General features: G+C 36.9%; 1 protein-coding gene across 2 annotated transcripts in view; it reads right to left on the bottom strand.

Moving 5' to 3' along the window:
- Positions 1-23,139, bottom strand: part of LOC132200137 (guanylate cyclase 32E-like) — a 38,069-nt gene extending 14,930 nt beyond the window's left edge. For both annotated transcript variants that reach the window (XM_059625369.1, XM_059625370.1), the window contains exons 1-5: positions 22,917-23,139; positions 9,432-9,623; positions 7,290-7,492; positions 6,443-6,565; positions 4,656-4,842 (exon numbers count right to left, since the gene is read on the bottom strand). In XM_059625369.1, the coding sequence (XP_059481352.1) occupies positions 4,656-4,842; positions 6,443-6,565; positions 7,290-7,492; positions 9,432-9,623; positions 22,917-22,950 (739 nt within the window). In that variant the 5' untranslated portion in view covers positions 22,951-23,139. The remainder of the gene's footprint in view (positions 1-4,655; positions 4,843-6,442; positions 6,566-7,289; positions 7,493-9,431; positions 9,624-22,916) is intronic.
- Positions 23,140-24,931: the final 1,792 nt, after the last annotated feature.

Genomic DNA, 24,931 nt, shown 5'->3' with positions numbered 1-24,931 from the left:
CAGTTTTTGTTCGTCATTGCAGGTGTGTTATAAAAATGAGGATTGATTTCCAATTGTTTAAGACGCATGGAGTTAAAAAATTTGTCACTTTCTGAGTGCGCTGGAAGATTGTATTTGTTCATTAAGTCACTGACGATTGTTTCACTTTCCGTTAATGCATATACAAGTCGTGATTTCATTCTTTTAGACAGACTTAAAACTCTCTTTAGGAATCTTGATTTTATGGTTTCTAGTTTTTCCAAATCCCTCTGCTTCAAATACGGCCAAATGGCTTCAATTCCGTAACTTGCAACCGGTGAGATAGCTAAGTCAAATAGTATGAAGTATGTTCGTGCTCAATTATAATTTTTAGCACGTTGATTAAAATCTTTGACCTTTTTGAACAAGAAAACGTTAACAAGTGATGTGTTGTCTGTTACTTCATAATTTAATAAAACAATTGATGATTTGAGTTTGCCTAGAGGCAGAACGACATTAAATTAAAATAAATTTTGATAAACTTTGAAATAAAATTTGTATGCTCGGCCACGCCATAGCCATGTCATGGCCTCGCCATAGCCATGCCATGGCCACGCCATAGCCATGCTATGGTCACGGCATAGCCTCGGGCGGTCGCGATCGACCTCGGGCGGCCGCGATCGACCTCGGGCGGCCGCGATCGACCTCGGGCGGCCGCGATCGACCTCGGGCGGCCGCGATCGACCTCGGGCGGCCGCGATCGACCTCGGGCGGCCGCGATCGACCTCGGGCGGCCGCGATCGACCTCGGGCGGCCGCGATCGACCTCGGGCGGCCGCGATCGACCTCGGGCGGCCGCGATCGACCTCGGGCGGCCGCGATCGACCTCGGGCGGCCGCGATCGACCTCGGGCGGCCGCGATCGACCTCGGGCGGCCGCGATCGACCTCGGGCGGCCGCGATCGACCTCGGGCGGCCGCGATCGACCTCGGGCGGCCGCGATCGACCTCGGGCGGCCGCGATCGACCTCGGGCGGCCGCGATCGACCTCGGGCGGCCGCGATCGACCTCGGGCGGCCGCGATCGACCTCGGGCGGCCGCGATCGACCTCGGGCGGCCGCGATCGACCTCGGGCGGCCGCGATCGACCTCGGGCGGCCGCGATCGACCTCGGGCGGCCGCGATCGACCTCGGGCGGCCGCGATCGACCTCGGGCGGCCGCGATCGACCTCGGGCGGCCGCGATCGACCTCGGGCGGCCGCGATCGACCTCGGGCGGCCGACTGCAGAGAGGATTTTGGCAAAGCGTTTAGTTTGGCCATTGCAAAGAGTGCCGCTTTCACCCTTTTGCTTACATGATTTGAAAAGCAAGTTCCCGATGATTGAAAAGTTACACCTAAATAGCAGAACTCTGTTACAAATTCAATGTTTTGTCCATTTACATTTAAAATGTCGTCTTTCCTTAGACGGCCTCTACCCTTATTTCTAATTTTGAGAATCTTACACTTATCATAATTCAATTTTAAGTTTTTGGTTGCTAGATATTGCTCAATTTCCAAAAGTGCTGCTTTAATATCTTCAAGGCTATCGCCTATTAGCACAATATCATCTGCGTAAAGTATTGCACGGACATTTTTACAATTTTTTATGGCCTCGTTTAAATCACTGACTGTGAAAATGAATAGAAAAGGAGAAAAGACACCACCTTGTCTGACTCCATTTGACTGTGTTATAGTTTCCGATACAGTGACACCATCATTTACTTGTAGGTAGTTTAGATCTAGCATTTCCGCCACAAGATTAAGTTCACCATGAGCTAATTTTTTAGTAGAAATTAGTTTTTGAAATACAACTTTTCGGTCAATTGTGTCAAAGGCTTTTTTCACATCTAAGAATACACAGTACAATGGCTTCCCTTTTTCATAAACAGATTCATTTATCTCACTAATCAACTCGTTTACAGCTTGTATAGTTGATTTACCTTTGACAAAACCATATTGATTTGGTGGTATATTGTCTATCAGACTTGAAGTAATCCTATTATTAATTATACGATCTAGCAAATTATAGAAAGTGGAGCTTAAACTAATGCCTCGGTAAGAATTTACATTAGAAGTATCACCTTTTCCTTTGAATAGAAGCTTTAGATTAGAGTATTTCCATGCTTCTGGGAATTTTCCGGCGCGAAGACATAAATTGAAAAAGGAAGTCATTTCGGGAGCGAGGCTTGAGAAGAGAGCCTTTAGATTTTCATTTGTTAACATGTCAAAACCTGTTGCCTTTTTTGTTTTTAAACTTTTAACTGCAAATTCTACTTCTTCTTCCATAATATTTTTTAACTCTACATTTTTAGGATATTGGTTTAACAAAGCCTTTAAGTCTAAAGATTGGCCAGGCTTAAGTTTACTTTCATTCAGAAGATTATCCAAAGTTTGCTCCCATGTTTTCATTGGTATATTATTTTCTTTCCAGGTTGAATTATTGTTAAGTTGCAGAAGTTTGTAACATCTTTTTTCTGCTTCCTCTAATATTTTATTGTCTAATTTGTCAACGTATTCCCTTTTCTTAATTTTACAAAGTTTTACATATTCCTTTTTTCCAGTTGAGTATATTTCCATCACTTCGTTTTTATCGTCTTCAAAACCTTTTACCGCTGGAAAAGAGTTAATAAAGGTTCTTAAAAAGTTGAGATCTTGTTTGAAACAGTAGCATTGGTAATCAAACCAGGGCGCGCTTTTCCTTTGGAAATTTTGAGGAGTGATTTTTGACTCTTCAACAAGTGCAAGTACATTTTTGTAGAAATTTTCTATGTTTTCCATTTCAATATCATTTCTTAGAATATCAGTATATTTACATTCAATCAAGTACTTAAGTTTAAGATCATCTACCCTGGGGCGACCTAGCCCTGGTTCATATGGATTAGCATTTGAATTAGGCATCTCAAAATTTATGGAGACCAAGCAATGTTTAGTTAAATGGGGGTCATTGTTTAAATTAAAATTGTTTAGTTTGATTTCTGGGCCCAAAAGAATTAGATCAATAGTGCTGCCTCCTTTTCCAGCTAAGTAGGTTCTCTGAAGAGGGAGGCTGTTTGCAAGAGTAAGGTCATTCATTTCAGCAAAGTCTAGAAAGCTCTTGCCTTTTAAGTTGGTTGAAATTTCAATTCTACAGTTAAAATCTCCAGCGAATACAACCTTTTCAATATTTCTAATTTCTGGGAGAGTTTTCAAGAGTTGCTCCCAAACATCATCCGAATTTAACTTTGGATGCAAATAAGAACCAACAATGGAGAGATGTTCAAAGTTCAAAATTATGAAATTTTTTAATAGTTTGCAATTTATGATTTCCCCAACTTTGCCTTTGTAGTAAATTGCGAGACCTCCCTTTGGTCTGCCACGCGCAGATTTTTCGGCTAGAATATGTTTGCTATAAAACCCCGGAATCGAAAATGGTTCTAGTAAAAAAGTTTCAGTTAATATGAGAATGTCATAATTTTTAAATTCAGTTTCACCAAAGTTGCTATAAACACTTTTAAACCCTTCTACATTCCATAGTAGCAATTTGATGTTTTGTGAACTATTCGTTTCGGGGTCGTTTAAAAATTCTGTTAAAATAAAAATTTTTGTTATACAATTATAATAAAAAAAAAACTATAAAGTTAAATTAAATTCCCATCACAAAATATATTTATTTAAATATATCTTAAGAATTTTGTTATAAATAAATCTATTTTGTACATTACATGTTTTTAAGGCAAGAAGTGCGACAAATGATGAGCTGATTGGATTTAGCATTTGAGTGTGTGGGTGATGGACGTAAAAGAAATAAATCAGAGGCCACAGTCGCATCCCATTCAGATCTACAAAATGTCATTTCCAAGCTCGTGAGTGGCACTTTGGCATTTCACTTGGCGATGCTAATTCGGAACACCCTTCCGAGCGCATAAACACATCCTTCAAGCGCACGGCTGGAAGTCGCTCCAACGAGCTCCCCATTCAAATTCAAACCGCAAAAAGTTGCGCGAGAAGAAGTTTCGCTATGGTGTCTGCATTATATTTTTCGCGCGTGAGAGAGAGGCCGTGAGCATCTCCCAGAGACATTAGGGCTGCGAGTTATGGCCTGGGTGCCAAGACGGAACGGCAGGCCTTTAAATATAACCCAAACCACCTTGTATAATGTTCTCAGCGGCGTTGTTTTGCGCAGACGACGGTGCTTTTCGCGGCCGCCACACTTACTTTCACCCGTTAGTGCGAATTACAAATCGGCGCGGGGTGCAAAACATCGCCCTTTTGAAAGTGAAACTGAGTTAGCCCGAGAGACGACGGGTGGAAAAACTTTAACTTGTTGACACGTCCGCGCTGCCAAATGAACAAGAGCGGTGTTTGTTGATTCTATTTTGGCTGAAAGGTCAACGACCAAGTTTGCGCGGCTCCTCCCGGGCGGGCAAGAGAAGGGGTTAATAAATGGACCAATTAAAAGAGTTTTTGCGATTGTCGCTGCAAGTACTTAACTTTCTTGGCACCACTACATTTTCTGCACATTACTCACTTAAATCGCGATATGTCTCTGCTCGCTTAATTGAGCAGGCTCTTATTTTACACAAACACATCGTCTACGCAATACATTTACCTTTTCCACGTGAAAATTTATGGAATTTTAATTCAGCTATTTTTACGATTTAAGAAAGAAAAATTATACTCACTTCTCGCGTCTTTATACGTGTCCAAAACCATCTGATGAAACGGGTTGTCGGAGTACCCGTGGTGGTAGGGGGTGTTCCAGCTCAGTCTAGATGAAACTTTGATGGCCGCCATTCTAAATTCTGCTTCTAAAGTGTCAGCAATTCTGCTGAACTGAGTGTCATCAGTCGCTAAATGCAGGACGCTCACCTTGAAAAGCAAAAGATGTTATTTCATGGAATTAATGAATTAAGATTTAAGACCCTACATTTAAACAAGAGACAAAGTTATTCTTAAGGCAATACCATTAATACCAAAAAGAATTAGAATTGCCTCATTACTTATATTTATTTTATTTTTCAAACTTATTGTTTGCTTTAAATCTTCTTTTCCGATGAATGTTTTTCCAATTTTCTATTTCTTTCCCAGGGAGGTTAAATTTCTCTCTATATCAAATTTATGAATGGGAAAGCAATTTATTAAGCGAAAGTGGAATCTAATCTAATCTGCCAGTTCAAAAGCCGCCCACGCGCAACCGCAGCGAATTTAAGCGCCTCATTCATCTCTCGATCACGTTAAACCAACCGCGCTCTTCAATAATATACGCTGGATAAATCCCTTTAATCTTCGCCGCCCATCTCAACCGGATTAATTAATGAGCGCGCGTCACGGTGAATGAGATGCGAAATATAATTCACAATGACGTTGGTGGGGCGAGTTTGATGATGAATCGCGTGGCGGCCAATTGCGTTTTGCTTTTTGGAGAACAACTGGTTTTGATCTGTGGGTGGCCGAGCAAAGTTTTTCAATCAATTTTCGCCTTTGCATCTTTGGTGGTGCCGACAGCTGAGCAAAAAAACTCGCTCTCCACTTTACTTTTTATGTTGTATTTATGCAGAGAACTCGTTTGAATTTATCAGAGAAAATTACTCAATGTTCCTATAAAAATTCAATTTCATGTAAACATAGCAGCTCATGGAGAAAAAAAAATACTAAATCCCGGTGTTGTTGGAGGTGGGTCCATTTTCGCCTTGAGAGGAAATCTGATTTTAAGTGAGAAGCCAAGGAAAGATTCCAAATTGCGTTATCTTTTGAATGAATGGACCATCATCAAGGCAGAAAGCAACTCCGCCCTTGATTAACCCTGCCTCAACCCAAACCCTACTTTCCCATATAAAAAAAATCGATAACTGCGAGTCACAGTCTGACCGAAAGGTTCCCTCAGCTTCTGCTTTTAAATTTTCAAAATAAAAAATAAATAAATAAATAAACATGATAATCAAAATAAGTTTATAACTCTAAATATTTTTAGAATAATATTCTAAAAATTACCTTCTATAACAAGCCACAAGCCTAACCATCGTGAAAATTTTCCTTGAAAATAATAAGAATCATCGTTTTGTCAATATTTAAAAATAAATTTTATTGTTTTAAAAATTCAATTAAAAAACTTTACTTCAATGATAAATATTTTAAAAACAATTATAATTAAACCGTATATAATATTATTTTAAAATTTTTTACTTATAATTCAATAATAAAAATTTAATTCATGCTCACGTAAATTTAATTTTTTTCATGCATAGCTAAGTTTTCATTAAAAACGCTACAGCGACTATTTTTATAAAGTAAACGCAGCACATAACGCAGACGATGTCTGTTTAAAGCAAAGCAATTTCGCCACCTCCGAAAAAAAATCACGCGTCATTCTCTGAGACCAAGCGAAATATCTTGATTAGTCAGCGGCGATAGTAATTGAACCGCGCGTGCTTTCGTCCAATAGATAGATTGAGTGCAACAAATAACTCACCGTGGTCCAATTGAAGGCCTTCAGCACGGCGACTACCGACTTGGAGATGTGGGTGTCGGGCGGCCGGGTGCGCGCGAAAGTGGCGAACAGCCGCTTATCCGACGTCTGATGGTCCGTACAGTACTGATAAACAAAAGTGACCATTACTATTTTTAACCCGCTCTTTAAAACGGTCTCTTTGCTGGGAGGAATAAAGAGAGCAAAAGTAGAGCAGGCCAAGCTATCGGGGGTGTATTAAGACGGGAGCAAATTCCAGCAAAAAAACTAGTGTTTTACCATTTCCACTGAAGTGTAATTTAAATCTTATCTTTTCCATTTTGACTATGCTCTCATGCAAACACTTTCCTTCCCTCTGTTCAGTGGCCTTTTGCCAAAAGTGTATAGGAGGTCTGTTATTGTAGATTTTGGCTTACTGTTCAAAAACTTCATAATATGTCTGAAAAGTTGTTTATGGTTTATCCCCCGGAGAAAAAGGTGAATAATATAATAATTTTACAATTTAATTAAAAAAATCTATTTTTATAAATATATGTTAAAATATATCTTAATTTTTGTCAACTTGATACAAATTTTTTTTGTATGAAATAAAAATAGTGTGGATATCAAAGTAATCTAAAATTTCAAAAGTTCTGAGTTATCTGTTTTACTTCTTTAACATTTTCGCAGCACACAATATCTCCTTCAAAAGTTTGGTTGGAAAGAAATAAAACACCACATGTCAATAAAAAACGCGAGGAAAAAAGTTTTCTAAGTTTTGCTAAGCGACCTCGTAAAGCAGCGCGGCGTCAAAAGAAGGAAGAAAGTATGCGTCGCACCGCATTCAAGAGACTTGGAAAACAAAACTCACGTAAGAAATCATGGGCAGGTTGAAAGCGGCCGCCATCCTGGCCTCGTGCAAGCAGCTTTCCTGGGGGCCGATGAAGGCGGTCACGTTCTGCGACCAGAGGGCTGCTGTCCGCAGGATGCTTGTCTGCTCCTCGCCGTACGTCTCGGCCACTCTAAGCTGCAGATGGATACCCCGTCTGGCCAACAAACCGCCCTGATCCACACCTGGAAAGTTAGAACACAGTCCTGTTTAGTAAAAATTAAATTGAAGAACATAATATAGTTTATAATATTTTAGGCAAATGTAAGAAATTCAAATTATGTTTAGGAGAGAAGAATATAATTTTGAGTTTTAAATCACTCTAAATATTTTATTTCTTCCAATTTAAGTTTGCATAGGTAATGCAAAGTTATCTCTCAGCTCTCAATTATAATTTATATAAACGGAATGTTGTGGCAATGTGCAGGCTCATATTATAATTATTTCTTAAATGCAATAGGAAATTATGAAACAGTTTTTGAAAGCTATGATTTAGGTATAAATATATATCTACAAACAAATTACTTTAATTAATAAAATATTAACAAATGCCAATTAATTATCAAGTATTTTATTTTACTTCATGAATTATTTATACCCAATTAATTTATTTAAAGTTAAATATTCTATAATCTAATAGATAACATTATACATATGTATCTGTTGCATATTGCAGAATTCATAAATCAAAATTTTTAAATTATTGCAAATTTTTTTTCTCTGCAGTTATTTGGAAATTTTTACAATCACTGCATTCCAATTTTTGTTAACAAAGTGCTTTAGAATATTAATTCTAAGTAAGTTGCTCTAAACGCATGTAATAGAAGATTTATGTGCGGAGGTGGTTGAACGCACTACCCGCTTAATGCATCACGAGCCATAAATTCAAAACATCTGGTGCAGCGAGTTGCATAACCTCTAACAGGAAAGGCCACCCGTTCGCGCGGCGCGCAGAATTAAAAGAGTTTCGCAATAAAGCTGCGCTCGGATTTAATATTAAGAGCGCGAGGAGAGTGCACTTCAAATTACAGATAAGGCAGGTTTAGAATCGGAAGTTGCGCAACTACACATCTTGTCTATTGGGAAGTAGACGTAGTTGCACTTTTCAGCAAGGAAACTTTTCAGCGTCAAGTGCAGTTCACTTCCTCACTCGTCGGGACCAATTTTATCAACTGTCTGCGAACAAAAGGGGCAAAAAAGGGAATTGTTTGATCCGGCGGGATGCAATTACTTTCAGCAGTGTTGCGAAATTTGTCGGATCTCGCGTTGATGGACGCGCGCGAGGCAGTCATCGTCTGAGAGTTTCTGCTCTTTTTTTTCTGACGGAGGAAAATATAAGAAGTGTCACTGAGGAAAGGGTCGGAATTCTACGCAGCGAACTGATTGTTTCGCCGTCATTCACACAATGCTCTTCTTTATAGCTATTTTACTTTTTTACAGTGCGGGGCCAATGCCTCTCTTGGGCCGTAAAACATTGTGAATTTGCAAGCGGATAGACGTTTTATTGTTCTAGAAATGTTTGCTTCGCGCATGTTTATCGTTGGCGGATTTTAATGCTCTTGAAAATGAACTGTGAACTGACAAGACAAATAAACTAAATCCAACTACTGAACTACAACATAGACGGTTTGGATGTCGATATTATGTGTGAACTTATTTGTTTGGAAATCTTGAAGGCAGTTGATTTTATTTGTACCGGGTTCTTTGACACTTTGCAGAATTAATCCAGCAAAGGAAAATACAGCTAGTTTCATTTAGCAAGACATTTTACTTTTGTTAAATCAATCAGATATAAATTAAAATTTACTTTTCAATAATGTAAATAAAATTATTTTAGGAATCTCAATCTAATAAAGGTGATTATTAGATAAATAAGTGCTGATATTTAAAAAAAAATCAGATCAACAGAAGATAATAAATCATTTGCAATTAAATTTTGAAGCCCGTATTTCACAGATTTGAGCAATGTGCATTAATTTATTAAAATTTATATTTTATTATCAATTGCAACAAAGGGAAACAAAAAAATCAGTATTTTTTCGCCATTCAGTATTCATTTTTAATATCCATTTTCAATAATACTGAATGAAATAATTATCTAATTTCTAACATTTCTGCATCTACCTTGTGTAGGAGAAGCGTTGAGTTCTGCCAAAGCGAGGCTGATGGCGCCTGAAATCTGGAGCCCCGGGCGGGGATACTCCTTGTCCCAGGGACGTCTGCGAGAACCGGTGATGTAACCCAAGGTGAAAATCTGCTTGTCCTTTCCATGGCCGGCATCTGCTCCTTGCATCACGTGTACTGCACTCACCATAGCTGCACAGAAAGAATATTTTCATTATATAATTGCTCACTTGAAAACATTGTTGAAAAATTACAACCAACGGCTAATTTATTGGAAAAGAAATTTTTTTCTTTGTGATGGTTTTTTGTCTATATTTTTAAAAGGAAGAAATTTCATGACCCCAAACTACAGAATCGCTTCTTGAAATGCAAAATATTTTAAAGAAAAATCTGATTTAACTATTTAAAATTTTTAATATTATTTGTTACACCTTCGGTCGAAGTCAATCTAAAAAATGGAATATTTACGATTTTTTTCTTTGATCAAATTTTTTTTCGTAAACATATTTCACAGACTCCTGCAGAGGGTATAAAACAAATAAAAGAGGAACATAATAACACATAAAAAAAACCACCATGCAAGAGCTACTTTTCAAAATAAATTCTTCATATATTGCGATGATTGAAATGTTGTGGATGCAACTTTGAACATTGAACAGGTCGTCGATAAAGTCATTTTTTTACCCTCCTTTCAACGCTTTCAATCAGATATGAAAAATTAATTTAGAGGTTTTATCAGAGGTCGAGTGAATTGAATTTTCCTTCTGGTCGCTTCTGCAGAGAAACAGAAATGTGATAAATTGGAAATTGCATCGCACGACGCGTGCGGTACGTGCGGTACTTTCGTTTTGATGGAGTATGTGGTGGCGCTTCACACTAGACATGTGAAACGGTGCATGATGAATATCAAACATGTATTACGTAGTGCAAGTTTGTGAATGGAGATGCGGACCCGATACGCTTGTGCACGGTTGATCAATTTGCTGCTCATCAAATTGACGTCTTGTCACGAGTGATTTATGACTCGCGGCGAATTAATAAACCTCAATGCTCGGCCGTGTAATTGGATTTCATGTCACTTTTGCTGCTGTTAATGTGTTGGCTCAAGGTTAGAGCGGCTTGGGTGTGAATTGCATCTCGACCCGCTCGGCAGCTCACTTTTCATCGCGCTCTCTTTAGAAACATATTTATTATCACTTTCCCACACAAGAGGGGAAATTGCAATTTGATTGAGATTTGCAGCAACAAGGATAAAAAGTAATTTCTCCGTTGAACTAGAAGGTTATTGAAAAATTACCAACATTTCTTGTCTCTCCAATGGTGAGAAATTAATAACAATTATTACTAAAAAAATTTGTTCGACATTCACTTTTGTTACTCAGTTTGTTGACCCAGGTGTTGCGAAAAGTGGCCGCGCGCCGGAACCACATTCGCAATAACAACAAAGTCTCGGTCGCACGAAAATAATCGGCGTCTCATCTTGAGATCGTTAAGCGCAAGGTTAGGCGCAAAAGCGAGTCTCTTATTTTAACGTAAATCGAGCGGCGTCAACGTGGGAGTCGCATGAAACCATCAGCTGACTGAATCGGAGCCAAAGCTCTCTGGACCAAGACTTTACTCGAGCAAAACGACTCTCGCCTGATGACATACTCATTAGCTCTCGCTTTCAGTGCACTTGAACATACACCGTATGTTGCGACTAATGCACGCAGGCAGGGGCGGATTGTGGCGTTAAACTGAGAAGTCACAGTGCAATAACAAACGTCTGCGATGCACATCATCAATCAAATTTTATTAATGTGCAAACTTGAACTAATTTCGAAACTAATTAATATATTTTTTAGATTTTAATAGTCAGATATTGATGATGAATAGTTTCATTGTGAGTGCCAGGTTCACATTACTGACAACGTACGTGACATTAAGCTAAAAATATTTTTTGCCTTATACTTGGTAGGAATAAATTAAATAATGCCCAACACGAAGTTTGAAACTAAATAAATTAGAAAAACCAGATTTAGCAAAGGAAAAAACTGAAAAATTTACTTTTTTAATTGACCTGCATTTGACGTGGTCAGTCAGATTTAAACGATTTGGCATCTGTTTTTTGTCAAATCATAACAATTGTTTTTACCCACATTAATATATTTCGAAGGAAAATCCCAAATAAGTTCGCCTAGTTTCAATAAAACAAATTTTTTAAATCACTTTTTAAATCGCTGTCAAAACCAGTAAAATATTAATTTTATTTTCACCTCACATTTTTTGCATGATTCATAATAAGAAAAAATAACCGCTATATTTTCCTTGGGTTAGCGACATCCATAAAATACAACTTCTAAATCCCATGAATGTCATTCCTATAAAATTGATGTGAGACATGAGAGCTTTCAAGCAAATTATATGATTAATTATTTCACGTAATTATCAGGAGGTAAAGTGCCAAGAGTAAGCCCAGAAATAAACAGTCCACAAGCTGCACTCAGTAAATTAACGCGGCAGGAAGTGCAGCAGTGACATGCAAATTAGGGATGATCACTTTCACGCTGCAAAACGGCGTTTGCAAATAACGACAACAACACGTTCCTATAGATAGGGTAAACGAACCCACACGGCAAACGAAGGACGCTAATCAGCTGTGCAAATACGATGGCTGCAAATCGCGCGTTGGACGCATCAGGTGATGATGCTAATTAAGATCGAACTAGGCCATTATCACGGCTCAAATAAACAAGTGGAATGCAAACACGCTGCTAATTAGGAAGCCCGAGGTCGATAGTTTATTAATTAGCAAAGTTTGCTAATTCTCTCATCTAGTTGGTGACTCTCTTGATCTGTCTCTATTGCTTTTTCATGCGTGATGAATGTGCTTTCACTCTTGTAATCTCGCACCTCTTAACATCACACATTACATAAATGCGTCGTATCAATTTATGCGCCGCAATGTTTTGCAAACAACAGCAAGCTTGTTTTCATAACTTTTCTAATTTAATTAATTCAATGGATAAGTGTAATGCATATTATTTTTTCAGGACTCAAGATTCACTGCAGGCAGATTTAACTTGTATTTTAAATTTCGCAGAAGTTCTAGTACATATTATTTCAATTTTCTCGCAGTGTCAATAAATATCTAAAAAGAACATAAATATTAAATTTAACTTTTGCCCAAAGCATAATATTAAAAAATACGTAATAATGATTTAATTAAAAATTTATTAAGTAACTGACATATTGGAAAAATTATGTTATCAAAAACAATTTTTTCTACAAATAAATACTATTTTTAGTTATAATTGCATAACATTCTAGATTTTTTAGAAAGGCCAAACTGGCCAAAGCATCCATCAGGTGAATGGTATTTGCCAACGGCCCGTCAGAGAACATATTGGGAATTATGATATGTGAGATGACGGGCGAGGGTGAAAGAATCGATGACGAGGGTGCATTTTATGCGATAGGGTGCAAAGAAAAATGCAGTGGCGAAGCTGCTGGAGGCGCTAATGGAGCCGAAACTGCAGGAGCCGCAGAAGTGAAGGGAAAGAAAGACCCTCTCTCGCTCGCCGCAAACGCTGCAATCCGGCACGTTTTTCTTGCGCCGACCGACCACAAGAACTTAATCCTGTGAATAATAGAGCGGCTCTATGGGAAAAACAGCTGGCACATTAAGAATTTTTGGCAGAGAAGAACCCGTTTCTCGTTTGATTAACATTAAAATAGGCATTAAATTTTTAAGGGAAAAAGGTCTCAACGCTAATTTAAAGCCTCAGAAAAAATTAAGTAATATTTAGAAACTTCAGAATCGGCTTATCATGATAAGTTTTTTGTATATTGCAATTCAAAGAAATAAAATTATTTTATTATCATTGAAATTAAACTTGAGCTGCTTTGCTTAAAGTACGACTCATTATCAACGTTTTAACGACAACCTCTTTAAAATAATTATCTTCTTAATGTTAACTGACAAACAGATTTTTGAGCGACCCAAATAATTAAGTGCGTTTTAAAGTGACACTTGACATTTTTAATCAGACGATGCATCTTTTAACATACGAAAATATTTAAGAGGAAAAATTAGCTCTGCGATGGAGAATCAACTTAATAATTTTCATTCATACGAGTGAGGATTTAAATATTCAAAAGCTTAAATTAATGTTAATTAGAGAAACAGTCAAAGTCCGTTTTAACTAAAAATTGCACAGAAACCAAATTTTTAGCTGTGCTTTAATACAAATTTTATTTTTAATTTTTTCGTAAATAAAGGTTAAATCGCCTAAGAAAAATAATAAGCTGTATTTTTTTCAGGAATAGATATTGAGAGAGTAAATAAATAAAATAAAAACTATTTGCAAAAATAAAAAATATTTTAGCAAAAAATAATATTTTTTAATAAAATTTTTATTTTACATGTAATATGGCTTTACTGCAAGTTATTTTTGATGTACATATTTAAAACAAAACCAATTAAATTGAGCTCTCTTTACAAATTCATAAAGCTGGCTGCGGTGCTAATTAACTTTGGCCATCACCCTCGAGCAATAGTTACTGTTACATAAAAACAGCTGATGAGCATTTTTTGCTAAAAACGTTATCACCAAGTTCATAATTAGTCCGACCCATGCGCGTTATAGCAAAAAGTGACTGCTCCAGTTGACCGGCGATGACCTCAGAGGGCGTCAACAACGACGGAGCGACTGATAAAATTTGCAACGTTTCGCAGATGTTTGCCTCCCCTACGAACGTATATAATGCAAAAAGGCAGCAGTATATCCATTCAAAGTTTGCAGAACGTGCGAGGTGCTGCAGGTGTTTTAGCCCGGCACAATGTGTTCCTTCGCCGACACGCGCTTTCATTTCGCCGCGAAATATATTCTCGAAAGTCATCTGACGCAACGAAGAAATGAAAACTAAAGAAATTTGCGGTTGTCATCGATTAAATTAAATAAATTTAAGTGTGTTTGTGCGGCGCATTTCTGGCAAGTCGCTCTGGAAAGTATTTTGTATTTATGGCTATCTAATTTTGCGTCACGCAGATTTAAGCTACCAATTATAAACCTTTGGCGCCACGAAATGGGTGTTAATTGATGAGTTAGTCCAGAATTATTCTGGATCAATTTAAAAGGTGCATTTGTCAGTTTCAGAGGAGAAGTGAAACATCTAGAATTTGAAACGCAGTAGCACGCAGTAGTGAAAACGGTTGTTTCCTTCTGACTTTTACCGCGAGGCCACAGTGATATCTAATCAATTTAAAGTGACCTACGAGTCACACCGTGAAACAAGTTAGCTTTTCCTGCAGGTAAAACGCACCTGCATGCTCCGAAAGAAAGTAATATAAATAATAAATTAAAATCTAAATAATTGCAGTAGCAAAGCAAAAATTCAGATACTTACAATAAAAATAAAAAGTATATATTTTATTGTATTTACACCAATGAAATTTATTTCTCATTCATTTGATTTTAAGTTTATTTTCTTTTAGGTTTACTTTTGTAATTACTTGTTTGTGCGCACGCAACACGCCCATTCATAATATGAGACAGCGTGAAATTTAGCGCATTCAGGTGTTAAAGTGACTCAAACCAGATCCTTTTTGGTAGACAAATTTTTCGGGCGCTGTCTGATCGCCAAATTTATGAGCCGAAACAGCGTGAACCAAAATAAATCAGCGCTAGCGCCTTACTGAGATTTCGACCGTAAAGCAGATTTAAGACGTCATAAAAGGAATATACGCGCTGTAATGGAAGCCAGATTTGCTTTACCCGTAAAGTGTGGTTTTATTTGTTGCTAGCACAAGCAAGCCAGAAAGGGTCCCCAGCCGAGTGTGAGAAGAAATCAACCGCAGTGTCCAGTGCTGAATTTACGGAACCTTAATCCACTCAATGAATTTTTATGTAGTTTTTTCTAGCATTTTTTTCCTTGTATGAAACAGGCGTGTATGGCTGAGGGAAAGAAGGTACAAAACCACTTTTTTTTCAATTAAAAGTTATTTTTCGTTTTTGCTTCTAGCAATGATTAAAAAAATGTGACATGCAGATTTAGTTGCAAGATTTATAGCTTAATGTACACTTAATGAAGAACCGGTTTTTAACGTTCAAGAAAGAAAAATTGAAGCGTTGATTTCTGTACCTATGTATATGCTTTCAAGTTTCAAACGTTGCGTGTACTGGAATTTTGCAAAGAAAATAAAATAAAAAAAACCGTTAAATAGTTAACTTTTTATCCCACTATTTGTTTTACATAGAAATTTAATAAATTTATTCTCACAACATTACAAATATCATTTTATGTACAATAATTGTTATGAAATCTGAAATTCTTATAAGAAAATAATAAAATGCTAAATTTTAAATGGTGTGACTCGGCTGTAAGTAAATAATCGTTATTTATATTAATCCGTTAATAAATTACGATCAGATCGTCAACAAGCAATGGCAAGCAAATTTACCGCCGCCTTTCTTCTTGCGTTTCGAGAGCTCCACAACGTTGGCAACGGCAATAATCATATTTCCAGGGCAGCGGCACGGCTATACTAAAGACAATATTTTATTCAGCACGCGGCCAGAGAGTGACAATAAAAGTGTCACATTCCGTCCACTCCTATCTCTCGTGCGAATGTTTTATGCGTATTTACGCCGCGAGATTGAGTCGCTGCGCGAAAAGCGTTTTCTCGCCGCCGCCGTCACTTTGTTAATACACAATATTTTGGCCAGAAAAAATGAATCGGCGGACGGGCGAGCGAGCGAGCGAGCGACGAGTTTTGCAGAAGGAGTGGAAACTGGCAAAGTGCTTTTCGCGAATTGCTGAGAAGAGGACAGACACAAAAAAGCGGAGCTGATTTCGCGTGTGGGGCTGACAGACACTTTGGTAAATGGCTCATGCAGTTTGGAACAACAAAAAACTTTATCAAAAGATAACACGTTGATTTATCTCCACCACTTTTTGATTGGCACTATTTTGCGGAGCTGGCAACAAGGAAATTTTACAAGCAATGGTTTTTTTTACAAAAAATTTTCTTGGACATATTCTTCCTTGATTTATTTCTTTTTAAATTCTTGACAACTTTCTAAATACAAACAATTTAAAACAATTTACATAAAAAAACTTGCGGAGGGATCGCGCCAAATTGTCGGTTGAATTTTTGGTCTATCGCCATTTGGTATTCGCGAGAGTATTTAGCTAATTAACTTAAATCAACCCACCACATAGCATAGCAGAATGTAACTAGAGAGTAATTTGACGCAAAACTCGTAGTGACGCACTTGCCGGTCCAGCTTAATTTAATTAGCACTACCGCTTCTCCCCACCTGTGCTTATTCATGTGGCAAAAATCAACAGGATTTGTGTCATTTTGGTGTCACAAAATAATTAAAAAATACAATGCTGGATTTTAAAAGCCAGGCAAATCTTAAAAAATTAAATATCAAAAGGAAATTTTTGTAAATTAGAATTTCAGGAAATTATTGTTCCTTTCTTGATAAAAAATTAAATAATCGACTTTTCAATTTGACGCCTCTGCTTGAAAACAATCCAAAAGATAAATCGGCTTCAAATGTGGAGGTCCTTTGAAATACTTGGGAGTAATCCGCTTACCGCACATTACAGATTATTTGGATCGCTCGTAACATCGCAGGTGTGAAAGGAAGCGAGAGATAAAAGAGGTTTGACGGGTGACAGGCGCGCACGGCGGTGGTGCGGACAAATTTATGTTGCGATAGAGGCTCACTTAGTCTCGTTTTTGCGATTCAATCCGTCGTCCCACAAAATGCGGACGCATTAATTTGTTTGTTTTGAGCGCAAGATTAATGGCGAGGCGCGAGGTGACGGGTTAGTGAAGACATTCATTTGCCTCTATTTGGGGCGGCGCAGCCCGCATTGTCACTCACCTCGAGAGATTTGTAGGTGTGTGTGGGTTTCGTCATCACGAGCGCAGACACAGGCGTCTCTATCTTCAATGGTATAACAACACGCGATCTAGATAAAGTCTTCGTTTTCCTTCTATCGCCACTACTGTGGGGATTTTATTTAATTCTTTAATGCGCTTTAAATAAAAATGAACATTGAAAAAAAAAATGCAGAGTTTATGAGGAAAAGATATTATAATGGGTTTCCCCAAAAATCAACAATTATTATTTTTAATATGATTTGAATAAGATCTGAACTCATTCAAACTTTTTTGTATTGGATATTATCTATTATTTTAAGCTTGGAATTGATTTTAAATTCTTAATTCAATCTCTTTTCAAATTAATGAAAATCTTACTTGACCAAGATATTAACTTACTTTGTCACCATTAATGAGAATTGTAAAGTCACTACAGATTTATACTCTAAAATTACTTTACTGTTATACTTAACAACAAAATATTTTTCACTTAAAAGCAGCAAAATTAACAAAAAAAACTAAATTGAAATCAGATATTAATAAATAATATAAAATCACAAAAAATTTATAAAAAAAAAAATACAAAAAAGATTTAGTTAATGTTGAGACAAATAATTAATCAAAATATACATGTATGTTAAACTAATATTCTAAATTCTGATTGAATACTGCTTACTTAGTTAGTTTGTTACAATTTTTGTAGTGAATTTAATATTTAATGAATTTAATATATAATCAAAAATTCAGTTCATTGAAATCACCAAGGAAGGCATGGTGGACACATTAAATGAAAAAAAAAAAATTAACGGAGAAAGCCATCATAAAAAAAACTCATAATGTCTATACAGTGCCATATTTGTGCTGAACAGATGCTTGATTTGCGTAGAGCATTCTTGTCAACAATTACTGTAGATTTATGAACCGGACTAATTGATTACTCAACGCAATCGTTAAATTTCATGGTCTGGTTTAAGTGCACGCGGCAATAAAATGACCATTTCACCGGGCAATATTGATAATCAAATGTCCATTTGGCGGCATTTATAGACAGGTCGATCCGCGACCAAGGAATTCTTTAATTTTGCACCGCGCCAACTGGATGGACGAAAGATGTGATTCATTTTGGCACGAAAGCGAAAGCTACGAGCATGCCATCAAAAACTACAATTGCGCCAGGCGAAAAATGCCACTCAGGGAATCTCGGCTTCGCTTTCGCCAAACGCAATTTCGACCTATCTTCTTTATCCCATTCAGAACTGCGTCGTTCGAGTCGGGATAATTTTTGCCATACGCACAAAAGGAGCAAAATAATTTTGGAAAAGCCCTCGGCTATCGATTCTCCCTGGCGCAAAATCACAATAGGGCGAGAAGCAAGGCCGGGTACGAACGAAATGCGACATTTTGCGGAGAGCGGCTGCGGAATTTCATTTGGCGAAATTAAACAAGCCGCCGCTTCTGCCACTTTGCATGCTAAATTCGCAGCCGCCGTTGCATTTGCATTTCAATGAGAGCAGGAAAAGGTCAATAGACGCCGGGGAATTACCTGCGAAATTCAAAACGTTTGCAAATTAGCAGGAGCAAAAAAAACACCTCTGATTATGTCGGCGCGTGATTCTCTTGCTAATTGCCGTGGCCAATCCATCACCGCGAAATGATTGCGGTCTGGGTGTTAATTAAAGAGACGCCACTTATCCTCATCTGAAAAACTGGAGCATTGCGCGACATGACTAATTGTTTCAAAATGTGGAACGACATGCCGCAGTCATTAATAGCTTATAGTTTAAATTGAACGTTCTTATAAGGAATGGAAAATAAATTTTTCATCTAAAATTTATGAAGTAAAATACATATGCAGAGAAAACAATTATTTTATATGACCAGCAATCAATTATATTTAGCAAAATTAATTAATTAATAATTCTTTATCAGTTTAATAAAACTATCAACATTTTATACTCACTTTCGCGCTTATGGCACAACTTCAATGGGGCATCATGTCCTTTGTCATTAACTCAGTTTTAATAATGAGAGTGCAATTAAGTTAATTGCTTGATAGCTTATAATTTTATATATGTTATTTTGATAATATTTTATGATTTAATAAGCACCCAGCATTATTAAAAAAATAGAAGGGGTAATCGTATCTTTTTTAACAAAAATAAACCACAATATAAAATTAATAAAAAAAATTAATGTACGCTATTTAAAAATTAACAAAAATCTTTAGAATAAATCTTCTCATTAACAAATATTTTTTAATTAATAGTTTAAGTGAGCACAAAATATCCAACTTCATAAATTTTAAGTTATAGTTATGAACTCTCTTGCAGTGACCCTAATGCGCAAAGCTGAAATGAGCTAAGAATATAATTTGCAAGGAACGAGATCTTCAAAGTAATGGCGTCAGGACGAAATGCTTTCAAGAATATTGTGTGTGCGTCTGTCTGGACTGCAGCAGACAACAAATGCACGGGCCATTGTGCATTTTGCATGCGGGAAAAGCCGCCGCGTGACCGCATTATCAAAGTGCAGCTCAAGAAAGCAGCCTCTTTAGTCCAACTTGCGAGATGCTTTTTATTTGTGTCGCACACGGACCACATCATCCTCTGTTATCTTCGCGGCTTTTGTATCAAAAAGACTTTGACACAGCACATCCAGATAAGTGATAAAACACTATCGCTTTTTATTGCACAATATGGGCAAAAAAAATGTTTACTTACAATATTATTTTAACAAGAATTTTTCGCAACATAAAGCCTTTTATGGCAAAAACGTGTCGTATTTTGGACATATGTATACTTTATTATTTCTGCCGTTCAAACTCTTAAAACCGTTAAATGCAATTTTTCTAAAGTGAACTGATGCAAAAATAAATAAAATTAATGTTTCAAGCCCAGTATTTTCAAACCAATTTACAAGCAGTTTAATTAAGTTTCATGTTCAATTTTATGTATTTTTTGATATAGCGTTGGCTTTATTAAAAGTGAATACGTTGAATAATATAAAATTCGCATCTTTTCTTTCAATTATATTAAATTTGTATAATTTTGAATGCATAGAACATTGGTTAAAATTTCCCTTATCTTAACTTGAAAAAATTCCTTATCAAAAATGTAATGATTTTTTATATTGAATCAATTATTAACCAAGATTTTACCTCTAAAATTGTATATTATCCGAAAAATTGTGTGCTCTGGCATATGTGATGTGTCCAATAAATGAAATAACAATTGAAGTCCATCGCGAAATCCTTCGATTACCAACCAATGCATGCCTTTTAATTTCAAAATTCAATTTGCGTTCACTGCGCACTAATCGCTTAAGCGCAATATTGTTTACTCGTGAATCCATTCTGTTATAACAAAACTAGTCCGCACAATAATTCCATTCAAACGCAATTGTGCGTCTCGTGTGCGCGCAGATGAAGGCATTTCTTCCGACTGGCGGCCGGATTCAATTAGTGCACCGCTTTAATTAAACCCGGTCGAGCAGCAAGTGCAACAATAATAATGCACGCCGTGATTGACAGCCGAGAGACGGTCGTGCAGGCATGGAGATAATTATGCCATATTGGGAGCTGAAATTCCTTTCTGCACAACCCACGCCTAGACCAGAGAGTTCGTAGACCCCCAGCAGCATATCTGTGACGGACGTTAAGACGGATTCGCATTGATTAATTATGCGGCAGCAGGACTTGAGAGGAGATGAATCGTATAGAAACTCTAATGACTGGTTACTTTCTGGATAACTAATCGAGATCTGCAACAAATTGGGGCGATGTTTGCTTATTGAATGAATCTTTACATAAAATATTTTTTAGCGTTAAATGCTTTTTATTTCATTATTCATTTAAAAAAAAAAAGAAGGAAAGCTAGAAAAGTAATAAAATATATAATAACGATTATATATTATTGTTTATTTATGTAAATGAAAAATTGAAGGATTTTTAAATTTTTTTTTTAAATTCATATATTTATTTTAAAATACTTAAGAGAACACCGATTTTGCTTATTTTAGCATGATAAAAAAATCTGAATTTAAACTTAAATTCATGAAATGGAAACTTCCAGAAGAAATATCAAATGACTATGATTGCAAAATTACTCAAAGGATAATATATATATATATATATATATTTTGAACATAACCGCGTTCCAATCAATGTAGCCTAGGGGCTCTGCGGGCTGGCATTATTTTGCAGAGATTGCCAAAAAAGCTAACGCGCCGTTGCTCTGTCCCGCGGCGGTAATTGAGTAATTATCGATAATTGTGCGTAATGATCTGCAGACAGGCACGACGCTGCATGATTCAGACCGTCTCGGCCGCGGATATTTAATCGCTGTTATACCTCACTATATGACTAACGATAATAAGCAGAGAGACGGATCGAGACTATATGGGAGCAGAAAAAAAGTGGACGAGCGCTCGCAGCCAGTCATTATTATGATTATTTCACTACGACTCTTTTTATTGACACAAAGCGGCGCGTGTGTAATTTCAAAAGTGAAAACGAACGCGCTCTTTCCACACTTGCAAAATATTTTCGTTCTAGCTCCTTTTTTTGCAACGTAATACATTTTATTTTGTCATTTAATTTTTGGCGCATTCCGCGTTAATCATAAGCACACGCGTTTGGCGCGATGAAAGAATCCGACACCCCCTGTTCACCTCTGGCGGACATAAATTCACATCACGAACTCGGCAGCGTATCCGCAAAAATTTCCACACGCATAGCTTTTGCAAGTTATTTATTTTTTTTTTTTTTTATAATTTTCAGCCAAGTAAAATATATTTTGTTGCATAATTTTTTGTAATGTTTTTTTGTCCTTCAAAATTTTCCTTTGATGCATGCTTACTACAAAAAATAAATGAAATTGAAAAAAAAATATAAATTTTGAAATTTCATTTCTATTCAAATATTCAATTCTATATTCTACTAATACAGTAAGCTTAACCAAAGAAAAAGCTAAATAATAAAGAACCGAAATGAAATATTTTTAAACTACTGCAAAATATCATATATTTTTAACTTTATTTTAAGTGATTACAGTTTAATTTATTTTAAAGAGTTTATATAACTTGTTCCAAAAAACTGTCAGCCTGAGATGTATGTACATATTATTCAATGCTTTAATACTTTGTTCAAACTCGGCAGAAATTGACGGATGGATCAAATAAAATTTATCACAGTTTAATAGTTATTTGATATTTTCATTCATGATCACGATATAAGTAAGTAATCAAAATAAATTCCTAACACTCATCAAGTGAAATTGTAGCCGATATGAATTAAAAATTTGTCAATGATGCTTTTTTATCTAACCTTATCTTCCTTCAGTTTGATCGGAGACCTTCATTATAAGATACAGACACCACTTCAAACTTACAGATAATTATTAAATTTTTATAAAAGAATTGTGCAATGAGTCTGTGAATATAAATCAAAATCGCTGTAACAATAAAATTGTTGTATAAAGTGAAACTTATGTATTTCATAATTGTTCCTTCATATTACAAGCAAACACGTCCGAAGCAACAAAGTTGGCATCGGAACCGATCGGTCAATCGCACCGTTATGAAATTGAATTAAAATGCACGGGACTCACCGACAAGCCAAGAGAGGAGGACGCGGAGTCTCATGTCAACGGGCACTTGGCGGCACCACTCGCAGGTCAAAAGTCATGGCTCGACGAGTTCCTTTTGGCTGCACAAATTATTCGCGCTCGCACACACGTGGTGCTGGTCCAGGTGGCCGAGCACCGGCGCCGACGACTGACTTTCGAGTAGCGGCGCTCGGCAGCGCACTAAAACGCTCCACCGCGACCACGCTGCCTTCTGCCAGCTGCTCGCGACAAGGGGAACGCCAAGCGCGGCCTCCGAGTGCGAGTGGGGACTTGCACGGAGCAACTACACGGGAGGGGCGCCGGCAAATTTGCCAAACGCAAAATTATTTTTTATCGCGGAAAGGCCACACACGTCTATCGTCTTGCTAATCAATTTTCAGGTAAGGTCGATTAAAAAAATTATAAACTAAATTTATTCCAACAAATCCATTGTTTGGTTCTAAAAAGAGAAGATGAGAAGATGAGAACGGAACTTGCTTACACAATTTATTCAAAATAGTGAAACTTGGTGATGGGAAAATTTATATTGGAAATAATATCACTTGATGTAAAATGGAAAAAAATGTTCAAAGCAGCAGAAATCAATATTTTTTTTTTCAAATAGTTCGCCAAAGCAATCACTATTTAAAACAAATTACTTTTTCAAATATTTTAAATAAACAATTAATTTTATATTAAACGTATCAAAGAAAAATTTAATTATATCATATAATCATCCTCTATATAAATTTTATATTCTTCAATAACCTAGGTTTAATTTTGAAAATACGGATCAAATTTTTGTTAAATTCATTCAGATTTTATTCATCAATTTCGTTTTTAATGTCAACCTTTTTGCATAGCTGTCAGTATAATTTACGACCGAAAATAATCATTTTTTTTTTATAATTTAATAACCACCTTTATGAAAAATGTTTCTCCGCCGTAAAAACTAACGCCTATAACGATCAAAACACCCAACGTGTGCTAATAAAATGAGCTCAGACTCCAGTGAATTCTCCCCAGCCTCGGACTTATGCAAATTGGTAAATTACATCGTTAACCAGAAAGCTCATTTGCATAATGCCACACTTCTTCTTTCAAGACTGAAAGCCCTGTTCTCCGTAATGTCATTATGATGACAAGTAAAATCGACATGATTTCAAATCGGATTATTAATATTTGCCAATCAAACTAAAAGAATTAAAATTCTGGAGCCGTGCGTTCCTTTATTAGGAGACCACACTTTCCTCGGTATCACAATTTAATGTGAGAGAGGAAATCGTTTCCGAGAAGTCCAAGTGGCAGACCGGCCCGCACAAAACTCACGTCCGAGCTTCTTGGAAGGACACGCACGACTTTTTGCTACTCGAATGCTTGTTTTTTGTTGGTCCCGGCGAAATGTGTTCTCCGTGCGCATCCATTATAATTTACCCTAGATTTAGAAAAGCAAGAGGCTCACGCAGTCAACAGATAAGAAGAATTCACGAACATTTTTGAAAAGTTAGTTTTTATAAATATTTACAATTTCATCTCTAACTTTTAATCAATTTAGCCAATTCAGAAATTCATGAAAGATCTTCAATGTTTTCCCCTAGCAAATTGAAAATGCTAGAAAATATTATTTGCAATGGGACGACGATGAGTTGAGAATTTGATGAATGCGACGCGAGTGAGTCTGCTGTTTTTACCCACGGCTGACAAACGAGCCCTCGGTTGACATCTTGCTTTGCATAAGCACCGCTCGCAGTCTCATTCGTTCCGAGCATAAATAAATGAACATAAAAAGCAGAGAGAGCATGTGCATCCGAACTGGTGCTGCTGCTGGAGGAGGCGAAATAAATTTGCCTGCCATTAAACTAGAAATGTCACTCACGAAGCAAAATTGAGCTCGCGCGCGACAATAAAGAAGAAAGTGCACAATGCATGCAGGTGGTGCGCTCGCCATTAAAAATGACAGGCGCGTGCGTTTGTGTAACTTAGTGAGAATGCTAATTAATATTTGTGGAGCATGGTAT

This window comes from Neocloeon triangulifer, unplaced genomic scaffold (assembly GCF_031216515.1).
Source record: "Neocloeon triangulifer isolate White Clay Creek 2 clone unplaced genomic scaffold, ASM3121651v1 ptg000014l, whole genome shotgun sequence".
In the NCBI taxonomy this organism is placed as follows: Eukaryota; Metazoa; Arthropoda; class Insecta; order Ephemeroptera; family Baetidae; genus Neocloeon; species Neocloeon triangulifer.
Note: the sequence above shows the minus strand (reverse complement) of the source record. Positions and strands in the feature narration are given on the sequence as shown.